The sequence below is a fragment of the Ranitomeya variabilis genome, chromosome 4 (assembly GCF_051348905.1).
Source record: "Ranitomeya variabilis isolate aRanVar5 chromosome 4, aRanVar5.hap1, whole genome shotgun sequence".
Classification (NCBI taxonomy): domain Eukaryota; kingdom Metazoa; phylum Chordata; class Amphibia; order Anura; family Dendrobatidae; genus Ranitomeya; species Ranitomeya variabilis.
The window spans coordinates 484,879,323-484,895,403 of record NC_135235.1 but is presented as its reverse complement, the minus strand read 5'-3'; the positions used below and the strand labels follow the sequence as shown (position 1 = coordinate 484,895,403).

Sequence of the window (16,081 nt, the reverse complement as noted above, 5' to 3'; positions counted from 1 at the left end):
CCCATATAATGCTGCACATGGCCCCATACAGATATTTGCCCCATATAATGCTGCACATGGCCCCATACAGATATTTGCCCCATATAATGCTGCACATGGCCCCATACAGATATTTGCCCCATATAATGCTGCACATGGCCCCATAAGATGCTCCATAGAGATATTTGCCCCATGTAATGCTGCACATGGCCCCATACAGATATTTGCACCATATAATGCTGCACATGGCCCCATACAGATATTTACATACAGGCACTTTATTTCTACAGATGCACGTTTTTCACAATGGCTGCACTATATGTTAACCGCCCTTGTCGCTTATCTATTTAATATTTAATGTTTCAATAAAGTATTATTTTTATACAAAAGTCTACGTTTTTGATCCTGTTACTGTTGTAGCAACAAGATATTAAAAAACTGGTTATATTTCTTGTGTACATACTTGTGCCATGTTACTGCTCCTATTCTTTAGCATTTTTCACTGTTAGCCGGCTCCTGCACTGTAAATAAATAAAAAAAACATGGCTTTGGTTCCCCTATATTTTTGTTATCCAGCCAGGCAAAACTCACAGCTGGGGGCTGCAACCCTCAGCTGTCAGCTTTAGCAAGGCTACTTAGAGGGGTCCCCAGGCCGTATTTTTTAATTACCGTATTTAAATATTTAAAAAGAAAAAAAAAATGTGGGGTCCCGCCTATTTTTGACAACCAGCCTTTTTAAAGCAGACAACTGGGGGCTGGTATTCTCAGACTGGTAAGGGGCCATGGATATTGGCACCCCCACTCCCCCAGCCTAAAAATTGCAGCCCGCAGTTGCCCAGAAAAGGCACATCTATCCCACTGATTCTGAGATTGTTTTCTTGTGACATATTGTACTTTCTGATAGTAGTGAAATTTCCTCGATATGACTTGCATTTTTTTGTGCAAAAAAAAATGGAAAATTGGCGAAAATGTTGAAAATTTCGCTCTTTTCCTACTTTTAATTTTTATGCCCTTAAATCAGAGTTATATCGCACGAAATGGTTAATAAATAACATTTCCCACGTCTGGTTCCAAAATTGTGCTGATGTAAAGCACATTTTTTTTTGTTAGGAAGTTATAAGGGTGAAAAGTTGCCCAGCGATTTCTCAATTTTTCAACAAATTTTACAAAACCATTTTTTTAGGGACCACATCACATTTGAAGTCACTTTAAGGGGTCTATATAATAGAAAATAAGCAAAAGTGACACCATTCTAAAAACTCCACCCCTCAAGGTGCACAAAACCACATTCAAGAAGTTTATTAACCCTTCAGGTGCTTCGCAGGAATTTTTGGAATGTTTAAAAAAAATGAACATTTAATTTTTTTTCACAAAAAATTTACTTCAGATCCAATTTGTCTTATTTTATCAAGGGTAACAGGAGAAATTGGACCCCAAAAGTTGTTGTACAATTTGTCCTGAGTACGCTGATACCCCATTTGTGGGGGTAAACCTCTGTTTGGGCGCATGGCAGAGCTCGGAAGGGAAGGAACGCAGTTTGAACTTTCAACGCAGAATTGGCTGGAATTGAGATCAGCCCCATGTCGTGTTTGGAGAGCCTCTGATGTACCTAAACAGTAGAAACCCCCCACAAGTGACAACATTTTGGAAAGTAGACCCCCCTAAGGAACTTATCTAGATGTGTGGTGAGCACTTTGAACCCTCAAGTGCTTCACAGAAGTTTATAATGTAGAGCCGTAAAAATAAAAAATATTTTTGTTTTTCACAAAAATGATCTTTTTGCCCCCAATTTTTTATTTTTCCAAGGGTAACAGGAGAAATTGGACCCCAAAAGATGTTGTACAAGTTGTCCTGAGTACTCTGATACCCCATATGTGGGAGGGAACCACAGTTTGGGTTCATGGCAGAGATCGGAAGGGAAAGAGCGCCGTTTTGGAATGCAGACTTTGATGGAATAGTCTGCGGGCGTCACGTTGCATTTGCAGAGACCCTGATGTACCTAAACAGTAGAAACCCCCACAAGTGACCCCATTTTGGGAACTAGACCCCCCAAGGAACTTATCTAGATGTGTTGGGAGAACTTTGAACCCACAAGTGTTTTACTAAAATTTATAACGCAAAGCCGTGAAAATAAAAAAATAATTTTTTTCCCACAAAAATTATTTTTAGCCCCCAAATTCTTATTTTATGAAGGGTAACAGGAGAAATTGGACTGCAAAACTTGTTGTCCAATTTGTCACGAGTACGATGATACCCCATATGTGGGGGTAAACCACCGTTTGGGTGCATGGCAGAGCTCGGAAGGGAAGGAGCACCGTTTTACTTTTTCAACGCAGAATTGGCTGGAATTGACATCGGACGCCATGTCGCGTTTGCAGACCCCCTGATGTGCCTAAACAGTGGAAACCCCCCCCCAATTCTAATTCTAACCCTAACCCCAACACACCCCTAACCCTAGTCCCAACCATAACCCTAACCACACCTCTAACCCGAATACTCCCGTAACCCTAATCCCAACCTTAACCACAACCCTAACCCCAACACACCCCTAACCCCAACACACCCCTAATCCAACCCTAACCATAACCCTCACCACATCCCTAGCCCTGACACACCCCTAACCTAATCCAAACCCTTACCCTAATCCCAAATGTAAATGTAATCCAAACCCTAACCCCAAGTTTAGCCCCAACCCTAACAGTAACTTTAGCCCCGACCCTAACTTTAGCCCTAACCCTAACGGGAAAATTGAAATAAATACATTTTTTTTATTTTAGTATTTTTCCCTAACTAAGGGGTTGATAAAGGGGTGTTTGATTTACTATTTATAGCGGGTTTTTATGTTTGGCAGCTGTCACTCACTAAAAGACTTTTTATTTAAAAAATAGTTTTTGCATCACCACATTTTGAGAGCTAGAATTTTTCCATATTTTGGTCCACAGAGTTATGTGAGGTCTTATTTTTTGCGGGACAAGATGACGTTTTTATTGGTATCATTTTCGGGCACATGACATTTTTTTTATCGCTTTTTATTCCGATTTTTGTGCGGTAGAGTGAACAAAAACCAGCAATTCATGAATTTCTTATGGGGGGGGGGGGGCGTTTATACCATTCCGCGTTTGGTAAAATTGATAAGTTTTATTCTTCTGGTCAGTACGATTACAGCGATACCTCATTTATATCATTTTTTTTATGTTTTGGCGCTTTTACACAATAAAAACTATTTTATAGAAAAAATAATAAATTTTGTATCGCTTTATTCTGAGAGTTATAACTTTTTTTTGCTGATGATGCTGTGATGGCTCGTTTTTTGGGGGACAAGATGACATTTTCAGCGTGTTAATTTATATTTGTCTTTTTGATCGCATGTTATTCCACGTTTTGTTCGGCGGTATGATAAAGCATTGTTTTTTGCTTTTTTTTTTTTTTAATGGTGTTCACTAAAGGGGGTTAACTAGTGGGACAGTTTTTATAGGTCGATCGTTACGAACGTGGTGATACCAAATGTGTACTTTTATTGGGTTTATTATTATTTACATAAATGGATTTATTGGTAAAATATTTATTTATTTGGGGATTTTTTTTAAAATATTTTTTACACATCATATTTTTTTTATAACTTTATTACATTGTCCCAGGTTGGGACATCACTATATAAGGTCATAGCACTGTGTCAGATTAGCGATCTGACAGGCAGTGTAGGAGGCTTGCCAGCGCCTGCTCTTAGCAGGCACTTGCGATAATCGCGTTGTTCCGGTGGGAGAGCGCAGGGAGGGGGGGTTAAAGGCATTGCGACGGGTGTCAGCTGTCACATACAGCTGACACCCGCACACGATCACCGCAGCGCTCAGCGTGAGGCCGCGGTGATTGTGCCGCCGTACTAGTACTGCACTGGTCAGAAATGCATCTCCCGCAGCACAGTGCTAGTATGGCGGAGGTCGGGAAGGGGTTAATAATGGAGAGGTGTCTTACAGACACCTATCCATTACTAATCCTACAGTTGTATTGTATATAAAGACACAGCCAGAATAAAGTCTTATAGTAGAAATAAAACAAAACACAGTTTTCCTTTTTTTAAAAAAAATGACAAACCGTTATACTCGCCAAACACCTAATTCCACCAAAACCCTCGTTCTCCTGTAATAAAACTAAAATAAAAAAACAATATCCCTCACCTGTCAGTCGTTTTGTCTCACGCTGTAATCCATTTCTGGGGGAAAAACAGTTTTCAACCTGGACGTTGCCAAAATGCAACCGTCCAGGCTGAAAACCACTGGTGACCGAACTGCTGCGAGAGAAGCCTCAGTGTCTGGGGGTGACGTCATCTTGGTTACCTCCGGTCACTGAGGCTCCATTCCCAGCCGGGCTGAACTGCCGTGACCTCCTCGCTAGCATCGTGAGAAAAACTCTCACGGTGCTAGCGGGGATCTCGCCGAGGTCACAGTTATTTATTTAAATAATTAAAAAATGCGGTGTTTGGACCCCTCTTTTCTTGATAACTAGCCTTGCTGATAGCTGAGGGTTGTAGCCCCAGCTGTGAGTTTTACCAGGCTGGTTAACAAAAATACAGGGAAATCCATGTCAGGTTTTTTTTTTTTATTATTTATTTACAGCGCAGGAGCGGCTGATGAATACACCCATCCGCTGCTCCTGCTTTCACCGTTATTAGGGGCAGCGGGTGTCTGATGATGGGAGCAGTTGTCCCATCAGCTGACACCAGTGACTGGAGATAAACTTTATACCTCCGATCACAGCTGAGCGCTCTCACTGTCTTTTGACAGCATGGGAACCGCGGCTCTCTTGACCAGCAGGGATGGATTCATGTACATGTCAGCGCAGCAAACACTGGGTGTTCTGGCCCCCCATTCAAGTGAATGGGGTCCGGATTAGGGTTCGGCTCCGGGTACTAACTTTTTGTAACTGTTTGGCCGGACCCGAACATCCAGATGTCCGCCCATCTCTAATCACCACATCCATAGAGGATGACCTGATCTGTAAACAGAAAACATCTCAAAATGGCAAAATTGCAGAAGTTTTTGGTTACTGTAACACCGCAAAAACATTTCACCGCACTTGGAAACTGACGGCATTCAAAAGTACAACTCACTCAGCAAAAACCAAGGGCTGTGTACGTCTGTGTGGACAGGAAAATAAGAGAGAAGGAAAAAAAACAAACAGCAAAAACTGAAGTTGGCCATGTGGGGAAGGAGTTATCTTATGGTTTAATCAGGAGAATTAAAATTGCATTGGTCTTCCAGGGGTGACCTGCGGAGCCCCCATTCATGTTGTAATGGCTTGCACCTTTAAAGGGAACCTGTCAGCAGGGTTGTACACCATAACCTACAGACACTGTCAGGTCGGCACCGTTATACTGATTAAAATGGTACCTATAGAATACCTGATACCTTATAATAAAGAGAAGCAGGGGCTTCTCTTTAGGTTTTTTTTATCTTTTATTAAAGAATGTTTATCAATTTGTTGGCATATATTACATCATCATTCACGGTTTGTCTCTAGTCACTTTCTAAACCGTTACCTGTTGCTATACCGTTTTTGTAAAAGCAGCTTTATCGCTGTCAAAGGTGGATCACATGGCAAGTAATGTTAATATTTACTTTTGTTGCCTTTCTCTGATCTCTTTCAGATAACATTTTCCACCAGATTTTATATTCCAGTGATCCTGAACTGTCTAAAGCCAGAGAGATCCTGCGCAAAGTAGAACGCCGCCAACTTTACAAGTATGTGGGACAGACGCGGCCAAATGCAGATACCAGGATTAAGTCGGTGAGATCAGTGTCCTGCTGGTTTCCGGTTTCCATTTTACAAACATCTTTTTTCAGTTTTATTTTACCAAGTCTTTCATGTGTTACAGGATGAGTATGACAAATTACCGGCCGACCTGGCAAATTCCACCCCTCAACCCAGCGTATCAGACGTCAAGCTCAACCCAGAAGATTTTATAGTAGATGTAAGTCCTTATATCTATCCATCACATAAAACAATTTAATTATAGGAAAAGTCAGTGTGAGTAAAAAATAAATAAATAAATTAAAAAAAAAGTGCAATGTATATAATAGTGTTTGTAGCGTTTTATGCTTATACCATTGGTGAAGCATGAAGAGGTGACTTTTTGTAGCTGAAGTCGCTTACATTTAATGCTATCATGACGTAGATCATCCAGTATTGTTTCCACTATTGACAAAACCTCCCCCCTAAAAGAAGAAATATGAAAAGAATATTTATTTCAATGGGCGAAAAGCACAGTAAGTTGCTGTCAGGCACTACAAGTAATGATTTAGGACCTGCGGGAGAAAAGGCCTTGGACATACTGAAATTCAACATACCTAGTCCTAGCTTGTGTCACTGCCATTAGGGGACAGCAGAAGAGATTGTCAGTTGATCAAGTCAAAATTGGTACAAAACTGCCTTTTAAGAATATGGCCAGCTTAAAGTGACTATTGATGTATATACTCTCTGTGTTTTAATACCCTGGGGTATGTTTTGCACTCCTTTCTTCATGTAGGTCATTCAAATGGATTATGGCATGAAAGAGCAAAATCCAATCAACAATGTGAGATTTTACTGCAAGAGTGACCTTACTAAAGCTATAAAAATTACCAAAGATCAGGTAGGAGCCCAGTTCAATGTCTCGGTTTTCAAAGATTATGAATAGAAAATGTAGAACTGCATCAAATTTCTTAAAGGGAATCTGTCACCACATTTGACCTATCTAAACTATTAATATGGGCATGCAGGTTTTAAAATGCTATGCAAAGTCCTACTTATATGCCCCATATCAGATCCTTTGTAGTTGAGAAATCCTCTTTTAGCAATTTATGTATATAGCCTCTTGCAGTGTATGGGGAGGATGGTGCCTGGAAGATAACTGTGTCTCCAGAGGTTATTTTATATAGGAGGAGAGTTACCAGGGTGAGACCAGTAACTAACACAGAACAGGTTAAATTAAATTTGCCTTCTTGCAAACACTTTTTTTTTTTCTCTAAGTTCTGCTATATTGCAACAACATTACAACCATGTCTGCCCGTGAGCTTGAAGCTGAGAGGAACCTGCAGATGTGTCAGGTATAATCACACACAGCTCTGCAGTGAGGTCAGGAGAGCAGACAGCGGCCATTACATATCACTCTTGTAACTCCCCTTCATGTAAAGTAAGCCCAGGGGGCAGAGTTAACTTCCAGGCATCATCCGCCCCAGAACCTGAAAGAGGTAATTAACATAAAGTGATAAGCGGATTTATCCACAACAAGGCGTTTGAGACATACAAGTAGGACTTTTTTCAGCAGTCTATCACCTATATGCCCATTATAATAGTTTAGATATGTCAAATGTTGCAACAGATTCCATTTAAAAATAAAAAAGCCTCACTGGGTTTGCTGCTCGTATAGTCGTGCTGCTTTGGTTCCAGTAAGTTTTTTTTTTTCCCCTGTGTTTAGGCTTACCGTATATACTCGTGTATAAGCAGGGTTTTCCAGCACATTTTTTTTTGTGCTGAAAATGCCCCCCTCGCCTTATACATGAGTCATTGTCCCAGAGGACGGCGAGGGAGGTGGAACTGCAGAGCAGCGGGTGACAGGAGGCAGAAGCTGGCTGCTGCGACTAAAGCCTATGCCCGCTGCTAAAAAGAAATTAATATTTACTGCACTTCCAGTGAACATTAATTTCTCTTATAGCGCGCACAGTGTCAGCAGCAGTCGCCTGCTTCAAAGCCGCTGCTGGACTATCACGGGTGCCCGCTCATTAAGGTAATGAATATTCACCTCTTTCCACTCCCATAGGTGTGGAGAGTGGCGAAAAGTTTGGTAGAGTTAACCGATTATATTGGTAGCCTCCATACTGTTACCCACAGATTTGTAGTACTTTCATTCAAAGCCTAAAATTTAGGCATAGATTAGGAACCAACAGGAACAAGCTTGATCAAGCAATGCAACAAGATGATCGAGACTAAAGGGATTGCAAGGCTGAAATAAAAAGTCTGCAGGCATACTGTCATGATTCAGTGGTCTGCGTTCAGTGTGTAATGCAGATACTGTCACGATTCTGCCTGTATGTCCTGTGCGAGTGAGTGGTCATGTGACCACATGTATAAAATTTGCATACTTGCTTTCTTGTGCTGACTAGTCTCATCCAACTTCTGTCAATAGAAGATAATGGAGAAAAGCACTGGAGTCTAGTTGGTGCTTGACTGTAAGTATGCAAGTCTCTTACATGCAGTCATTTTACCGCCCCTTTGGATAGGACAGATGGGGAAATCGTGACAGTGCTGATTGCACACTGCCTAGTCATGACAGGTGGACTGCAGGCTTTTCATTTCTGCCCGGTGAACCACTTTAATAGTATGGCACTCTTGTCACCACAAGCCTCAAAATAATTTGTAAGTGTTAATAACATTAACACAGGATAATTCCCAAATAAACTTGTTCAAGTGCCTCCTTCTCTGTATAAGTTATAGAAATGAGGGGGATAGGCATCATTTTAATAACTGTAAAATTTGGGGAAGGACCATTTTAATGATTGCAACTTTTTGACCTGCCCTTGAAATGACTTTATGGAAACTTAAGGATTAAGTTGGGGATCAGCTGATAATAAAGGATCCTTTCAAGAACTCTTGAGACTTCTGGCTGGTAAGAGGAATGTCTTATAAAGCGACAGGAACACTTTGTCTAAACCCACATTGTGAAGCTGAAACCTGGAGTTGTTAGTTTTGTAATAGAAGACTTCTCCAGCTTCCTAATGCAAGATCTGTGCATTATGTAATTAAATTTGTGTTGTCTACATTGAGACTGATTTTCTGCTCCCTATTCCTGCCCTAACAACCCTGAAGACCAGAACAACCCTGCCAAAGTCTCAACATCAAATTAAATATTAAAGGACACACGTGAGAAGATATTGGCTTATGGGGCTGAGAATGGATAATACAGTGCCATCAAAAAAAATCTTAAGTTCAGCAAAACCACAAAATCTTAAAATTCAACTAATCAGAGTGCAGCTTTCAATTTACCAGAGCAGTATGAGAAGTGAAAGCTGAGCTTTGATTGGTTACTATGGTAAACTAAGCCAAATTTGCTATTAGACAGATTTTGATTTCCCCCATTGTATGCAGTTTTAAGAAGTGAAATCATGACCAGATTTTACAAGTTTTTTTCTTTTGCTGTACAAATGTAAAGATAATTTTTTTGCCAGCACTGTACAATAGTGTGAAAAAGTTCACCCATTGCCGATTTCCTATTCTTTTGCACGCATTTAAATATTAGGCTACGTTCACATTTGCGGTCAGCGCCGCAGCGTCGGGCGCCGCAGCGGCGCCGCATGCGTCATGCGCCCCTATATTTAACATGGGGGCGCATGGACATGCGTTGTGCTGCGTTTTGCGCCGCATGGCCGCAAGCGTTGGACGCAAGAAACGCATCAAGTTGCATTTTTTTTGCGTCCAACTTTCGGCCAAAAAGGACGCATGCGGCGCAAAACGCAGCGTTTTAGCGTGCGTTTTGCCGCGTTTTTGTTTGCGTTGTGCGCTGCGGCTGCGGCGCACAACGCAAATGTGAACGTAGCCTTAGACAAAGATAACGCAACTTGAAAATGAATGTCTTTATTAAGGGAAAAAGAAATCCAAACCTACAGGGCTCTGAGTGAAAAAGTGAGTAATTCCCCCCCACACCTTTTTCTCAATCAAGAAATCACTTAAACAGGTAGGCCAAAAGATCCTCAACAGCTAGACATCATGCCGCAATCCAAAGAAATTCGGGAACAAATGAGAAACAAAGTAATTGAGATCTGTCAATCTGGAAAAGGTCATAAAGCCATTTCTAAAGGCAAGCAATGATTATCAAGATACGAAGAGATCAATCACTGGAGACATCATGGTCAGTAGTATAGAAGGAACAAGATGAAGAGGAAGATCAGCAACCTAATGGCTTGATACTATCAAGATTATGGTGGAGAAAATCCAAGTGGACCTATCTAGGCTTGCACAAGATCGATCTTCCTACAGAGCGTTCATTCATCAAATCACTATGGCCGAAGGTCGTTAAATAAATTACTAAATATACTGTTTCTTAGACTGAATAATTACCTGTATAATTTTCATAGGAAAAACCCATTCCTCATAGACATTTTGAGCATCTTTGTTAGACATAGAACAAGAAAAATATCAGTGTTTTTTGTGTTTTAACTCTGTGGTTGTATGAAACCATTGTAATTTGGAATAAAGCTCCTCAGAATGATGGTGATAATTGCCAGTGAGTGTAGATGAAAATTATCCTTTGTCAACCTGTTCTTTGCATTTGGCTTTTCTCTTACTTTATATGTTGAGCAGAGTTGCTAGTACAATCAAATTGCCATTACATATCCGACCATTAATGTTAACAAACACGGCAAAATGTTCTTTGAATCTGGATAGATGTTTTTATTATTTTGTTTATACTTCATATTGTAAAATCTATTTCTACATCTTTGCCAGGTTTCACAGCTTCTCCCAGAGAAGTTTGCAGAACAGATCATTCGTGTCTACTGCAAGAAAACAGATGACAAGAGTCTGGAAGCTTCTAGGAGATACTTTGTGCAGTGGTGTATGAACAGGGATTTCTCCAAACCTCAGGTCTGTGATTGCAGTGGAACTGATTGGTGTCCCTGTTTCAGGTCCATCCTTTGTGTGTCTCTGGATCCTGTAAAAGAGGGATAATCCTGCCGACCTTTAAAAATACCTCTATGAATTAAGCTTTATACATGACTTTTTTCAAAGCTGATTTTTCTTTTTTGTATGCGCATAATAAAAAATAGATTAATATCTGGATTCTTTTTTTGTTTCCCTTATAACCTTGCAGTAACCTTTGTTAGCAGGGGCTGTAGTTCACTTCGGCTACACATTCTAAAGTACTAGAAATACCATAAATACCGTAAATCAAATAGTTATGTATTTTTTTTGTAGGACTGCTTATGCAGGTGTGCTTTAACAGGGTATTTTGAAAAATTTGAGAGCATACTGTGAAGTGATGAGGAGAGTCGTGCACTTGTAATATATAGTTAAATTATGTTATCTTTGTTTATTCGGTAGACCAATCATGCATAAATGGCTGGCAAAGTGACACACTTTAAAGGCTTATTCAGACTGAATTTTTTACATTGATTTTATAGTGGGTCCACTTCAAAAACCATTTCAAATACTATTTGAATATACTTTGATGTGGATTTTGGAGCAGATATCTTCAATATCCTCATCAAAAACGCTAAAAGAAAGTCTGAATAAAATTGTATGCAACTGTGCATTATTCTGTGAGAATACAGGGAAGATTTCATGTGAACATAGATGTGCGCTATACATTTTGAGACTGATTTTAGCCTTACCCCTTATGCTAAATCCTAATAATTTTTCTTGATACTTTTGAAAAGTTGTACAAAGGGAGGAAAAAAATAATTCACCCATTATAAATATACTATTGTGATGTAATGCATGCAGTGGGTAGTTGCATACGTGTGATCCTACAGATGTCTACATGTGTGCAGTATATTGATTTTCAATGGCAATACACTATCTATGAGCACAATTACATGATAAAGAATGACCGTATTCTGAAATATGAAAGAGATTTGTCTCATTGGCATTAGAAGTTTCCATCATCTCTGCCTGGAGCTAGTCAAATAAGTAAACTAAATGTTGAGATACCTCTTGAGTGACTGCCAGAATAATATTGTAGGCATGTTTGGTTATTTTTTCTTTTGTAATATTTTATCAAAAAGCAATATTATTTTGTTTTGTTAATACTGTTGTTTTGAAATTACTTAGGGAAGAAAAACCAAAACAACATTTTCTTGTTGAAAATAAACTTACCCCATTTCTCTTTCAGGATGGTGATGTCGTAGCTCCAGATATGACGCCCTTGAAGGCCGGTTGGGTTGATAATGAAGATGATGAAAATAGCGATTCAGAGCATAGAGCTCTTTTGCATAAATCCAGGGTCAAACTGTTCAACAATTAAGTGATTTTTTTTGTTGTAATTTTTGCAGCCTAGTCAGCTTTACATCAAGAGCCTGGTTTTTTTTTTTTTTGGTTTTTTTAAGGCTGACAATTTACCCTTCAGTATTTCAGGTAGTTTACAACAATTTACGTGCTCAAATAAGCAGTTCTGTCCAGTTTGGTACAGTATATATATTTTTTTCCATATGGGCGTTCCTTGTCCTTTTTCATGTTGTGAGCGCCATATCTTTAAAGAACGAACTGCAGACTTATACCCTCTTTGAGCAGAGTGAATGTGCGTATAGTCTTCAGGGTTCACTAAAACAAGGTCATTATTCTGGATGTAACGACTAAACTCTTGGCAGTACAATTTTCTTCTTTTATCACATAGATTGTAGGGTGCATATATAGCTGCATATTTTGTTAAAATCATGACACTTTTCTTTTGCAAATCATGTTTGTTTTTATGGTTTTGAGAATTTTAAGTGTCATGGTCATTCAAATAATTTTCCTAGTTAGTAGAGGTCCTTGGGACTTGCCATCACTTTCTGATCAGTGGGATCTTATTTCAGGCTCTGAACAGAATCTAAGAGCCCCACTATGCAACAAAAACGTAAGGGGATGTATTGTAGGACCCTAACCAGTTCTATTGAGACATGTCATTACATAAAGGGTTAGTCTCAACATCTGTATTTAGGAACGCACAGCTCCAGAGCCTATTGTCTTTTTTGTTGTTGGGGGTCAGCTATCCTCCTTCTGTGACAGTTTTGTTTAGCAGTATTTTTCTGCTGCTGAACTGAATGTACGACTGTGACTTTCAGTATTGCTTCTATATTCTGCACGGACTTCTGAACATTTACATATAGAAATCACAGGGATTTTAAGCAAACACATGCCTCAAGTAATCTGTGGGTGGGGTCTTGTGATTTTGCAGAACTGATAACAGCAGCTACAGGTCATGAGATGACCAGCATTATCAACTGCTTTATAGAAATTAATGGGCTGGAATAAATAACTGGGAACTCAGAAGCTTAGATCCCAGATTTGAGTTTACCTACTGAGGTTGTTCATCCACCCTCCTGGGGATCAGTACCCTTTGGCAATGAGCTTTGAATAATGTAAGACAAAAGTGCTGAAGAACGCCAGTAGATGATTTAAAAAAAGCAAGTCAATTACAGGCTACATAATGTCATGCTGTTTAACTATAGCAATGTAAAAACATGAGAATATCTATTCAGGTACTTTAAGCCATTCCATTCTTAAGAACCTCATGAAACTTTTGTAACTTTCCAAATTCCACTATCTGCAAATTGCAATGAAATTTTTCTCACTTTTTATTTAAATTTTATCTGATTTTTGTATGGACAGTTTCTAAATTTAGACTTGTCACCACAAATAAGACTACTTGGTTTCTGAGGTTCAGGTCTGCATATTACTTTTGTTTTATTTTTCTTTTAATGTGGGTTTTAAAGCTTGAATCTTTGGTTTGGTTAAAGAAAAATATATATATTTATATTGTATGTAAAGAAAAAAAGGCCATAAACTTGTCTTAACAAAATATTACAGTTGTGATTTCTGTTCTTTTCCGCTTCCATTAAACATGTATGTCTCACCGTGTCCCAAAAATGTAACAGGTCTCTAGATAGCGGTAACAATTTATAACTGTTTTGCAAACTTTTGTTAGCCATGCACATTGCATTTGCTCCACACGGACTATGAAGGACTACTGCTACTCAAATTACCTCTTCCTACTCATCTATAAAACTGAAAAAGCGCAGCGGTATTTCAGAAAGCATTGATCAGTAAAAGGTTTTCTTGAAACACTGTCATTTGTCTGAAAATTTCAATTTTGTTTTCATCTACATTGTGAAAACTGAGGCCAGCTCGGTGAGTTGGTTGCCATCACTGGTAGTTTGATGCTGCAGCCCAATTTAGTCTTGAGCTGGCATGTAATACTTCTCATATAGATATACAGTTAGGTCCATATATATTTGGACATAGACAACATTTTTCTAATTTTGGATATAGACATTACCACAATGAATTTTAAACAAAACAATTCAGATGCAGTTGAAGTTCAGACTTTCAGCTTTCATTTGAGGGTATCCACATTGAAATTGGATGAAGGGTTTAGGAGTTTCAGCTCCTTAACATGTGCCACCCTGTTTTTAAAGGGACCAAAAGTAATTGGACAGATTCAATAATTTTAAATAAAATGTTCATTTTTAGTACTTGGTTGAAAACCCTTTGTTGGCAATGACTGCCTGAAGTCTTGAACTCATGGACATCACCAGACGCTGTGTTTCCTCCTTTTTGATGCTCTGCCAGGCCTTCACTGTGGTGGTTTTCAGTTGCTGTTTGTTTGTGGGCCATTCTGTCTGAAGTTTAGTCTTTAACAAGTGAAATGCATGCTCAAGTGGGTTGAGATCAGGTGACTGACTTGGCCATTCAAGAATATTCCACTTCTTTGCTTTAAAAAATCCTTGGTTGCTTTGGCTTTGTTTTGGGTCATTGTCCATCTATAGTATGAAATGATGATCAATCAGTTTGGCTGCATTTGGCTGGATCTGAGCACACAGTATGGCTCTGAATACCTCAGAATTCATTCGGCTGCTTTTTTAGATGTTTTTTAGCAAAGTCCAGTCTAGCCTTTTTATTCTTGATGCTTATGAGTGGCTTGCACCGAGCAGTGAACCCTCTGTATTTACTTTCACGCAGTCTTCTCTTTATGGTAGATTTGGATATTGATACGCCTACCTCCTGGAGAGTGCTGTTCACTTGGTTGGCTGTTCTGAAAGGGTTTCTCTTCACCATGTAGATTATTCTGTGACCATCCACCACTGTTGTCTTTTGTGGGCACCCAGGTCTTTTTGCATTGATGAGTTCACCAGTGCTTTCTTTCTTTCTCAGGATGTACCAAACTGTAGATTTTGCCACTCCTAATATTGTAGCAATTTCTCGGATGGGTTTTTTCTGTTTTGGCAGCTTAAGGATGGCTTGTTTCACTTGCATGGAGAGCTCCTTTGACCGCATGTTTACATCACAACAAAACCTTCCAAATGCAAGGACCACACCTCAAATCAACTCCAGGCCTTTTATCTGCCTAATTGAGAATGACATAACGAAGGGATTGCCCACACCTGTCCATGAAATAGCCTTGGAGTCAATTGTCCAATTACTTTTGGTCCCTTTAATAACAGGGTGGCACATGTTAAGGAGCTGAAACTCCTAAACCCTTCATCCAATTTTAATGTGGATACCCTCAAATGAAAGCTGAAAGTCTGAACTTCAACTGCATCTGAATTGTTTTGTTTAAAATTCATTGTGGTAATGTCTATAACCAAAATTAGAAAAATGTTGTCTCTGTCCAAATATATATGGACCTAACTGTAGCAAGTGTTCAAGGATTGTTCTTACCACACTTGTGCCATTTGTGTAGCAAAACTACAGTGCCTATTCACTTTGACTTGTAACAACCAAACTACTCAAATAGTGTGGTGCCCCATAGTACAGACTAAATTATTTGGTTCCTGCATTGGTATTTGTAAGAATGATAGAATTGATATTAAGATTGTATAAAATTGCACTAGAAAGCTATAGTTATATACAGATTGTGTGCACATATTTATATAGGGTGTACCAAAAGCAGGTGGACAGTAACTAACACAAACCCTCTACTTATAGATGTATATTTATTTTGTCCACGTACTTTCAGTTCACTCTGTATATAGTGCCATCATAAAGTATTTATACCCAGTGAACTTTTCCACGTTTTTTTACGTTACACCCACAAATTGAAATGTTGTTTTTTTATTTGGATTTTGTGATATACAAACACAAAGTAGCAAGTATTTGCAAAGTGTAAAGGAAATGAAACATGGTTTTGTAAATATTCAAAATTTTCAGACTTTTTTTTTTTATGTGCATTTGTATTCACTCTCCTTGAGTGAATATTTTGTAGGACCACCTGTCATTGCAATTACTGCTGCAAGCTTTAGGGTATGTGCACGCGTCAGGCCTTCTTCAGGAATTTGTGTTTTTCTTGCGGATTTTCCCGATAAAAACGCTATAATACTGCACAAAAAAGCATACATTATGCATCCTATCATTTAGAATGCATTCTGCATTTTTT

At 39.1% G+C, this 16,081-nt stretch overlaps 1 protein-coding gene across 2 annotated transcripts in view; it reads left to right on the top strand.

Moving 5' to 3' along the window:
- SAMHD1 (SAM and HD domain containing deoxynucleoside triphosphate triphosphohydrolase 1) overlaps positions 1–16,081 on the top strand; it is a 610,883-nt gene that overhangs the window by 129,479 nt on the left and 465,323 nt on the right. Inside the window, exons 12-16 of one of the 2 annotated variants that reach the window (XM_077251916.1) lie at positions 5,624–5,763; positions 5,852–5,947; positions 6,503–6,607; positions 10,456–10,593; positions 11,840–13,512. The exons of the other annotated variant lie outside the window; for it this stretch is intronic. Coding sequence (XP_077108031.1) covers positions 5,624–5,763; positions 5,852–5,947; positions 6,503–6,607; positions 10,456–10,593; positions 11,840–11,971 — 611 coding nt within the window. The 3' untranslated portion in view covers positions 11,972–13,512. Of the gene's footprint in view, positions 1–5,623; positions 5,764–5,851; positions 5,948–6,502; positions 6,608–10,455; positions 10,594–11,839; positions 13,513–16,081 lie in introns of those variants that run through there. 2 annotated transcript variants of the gene reach the window in all.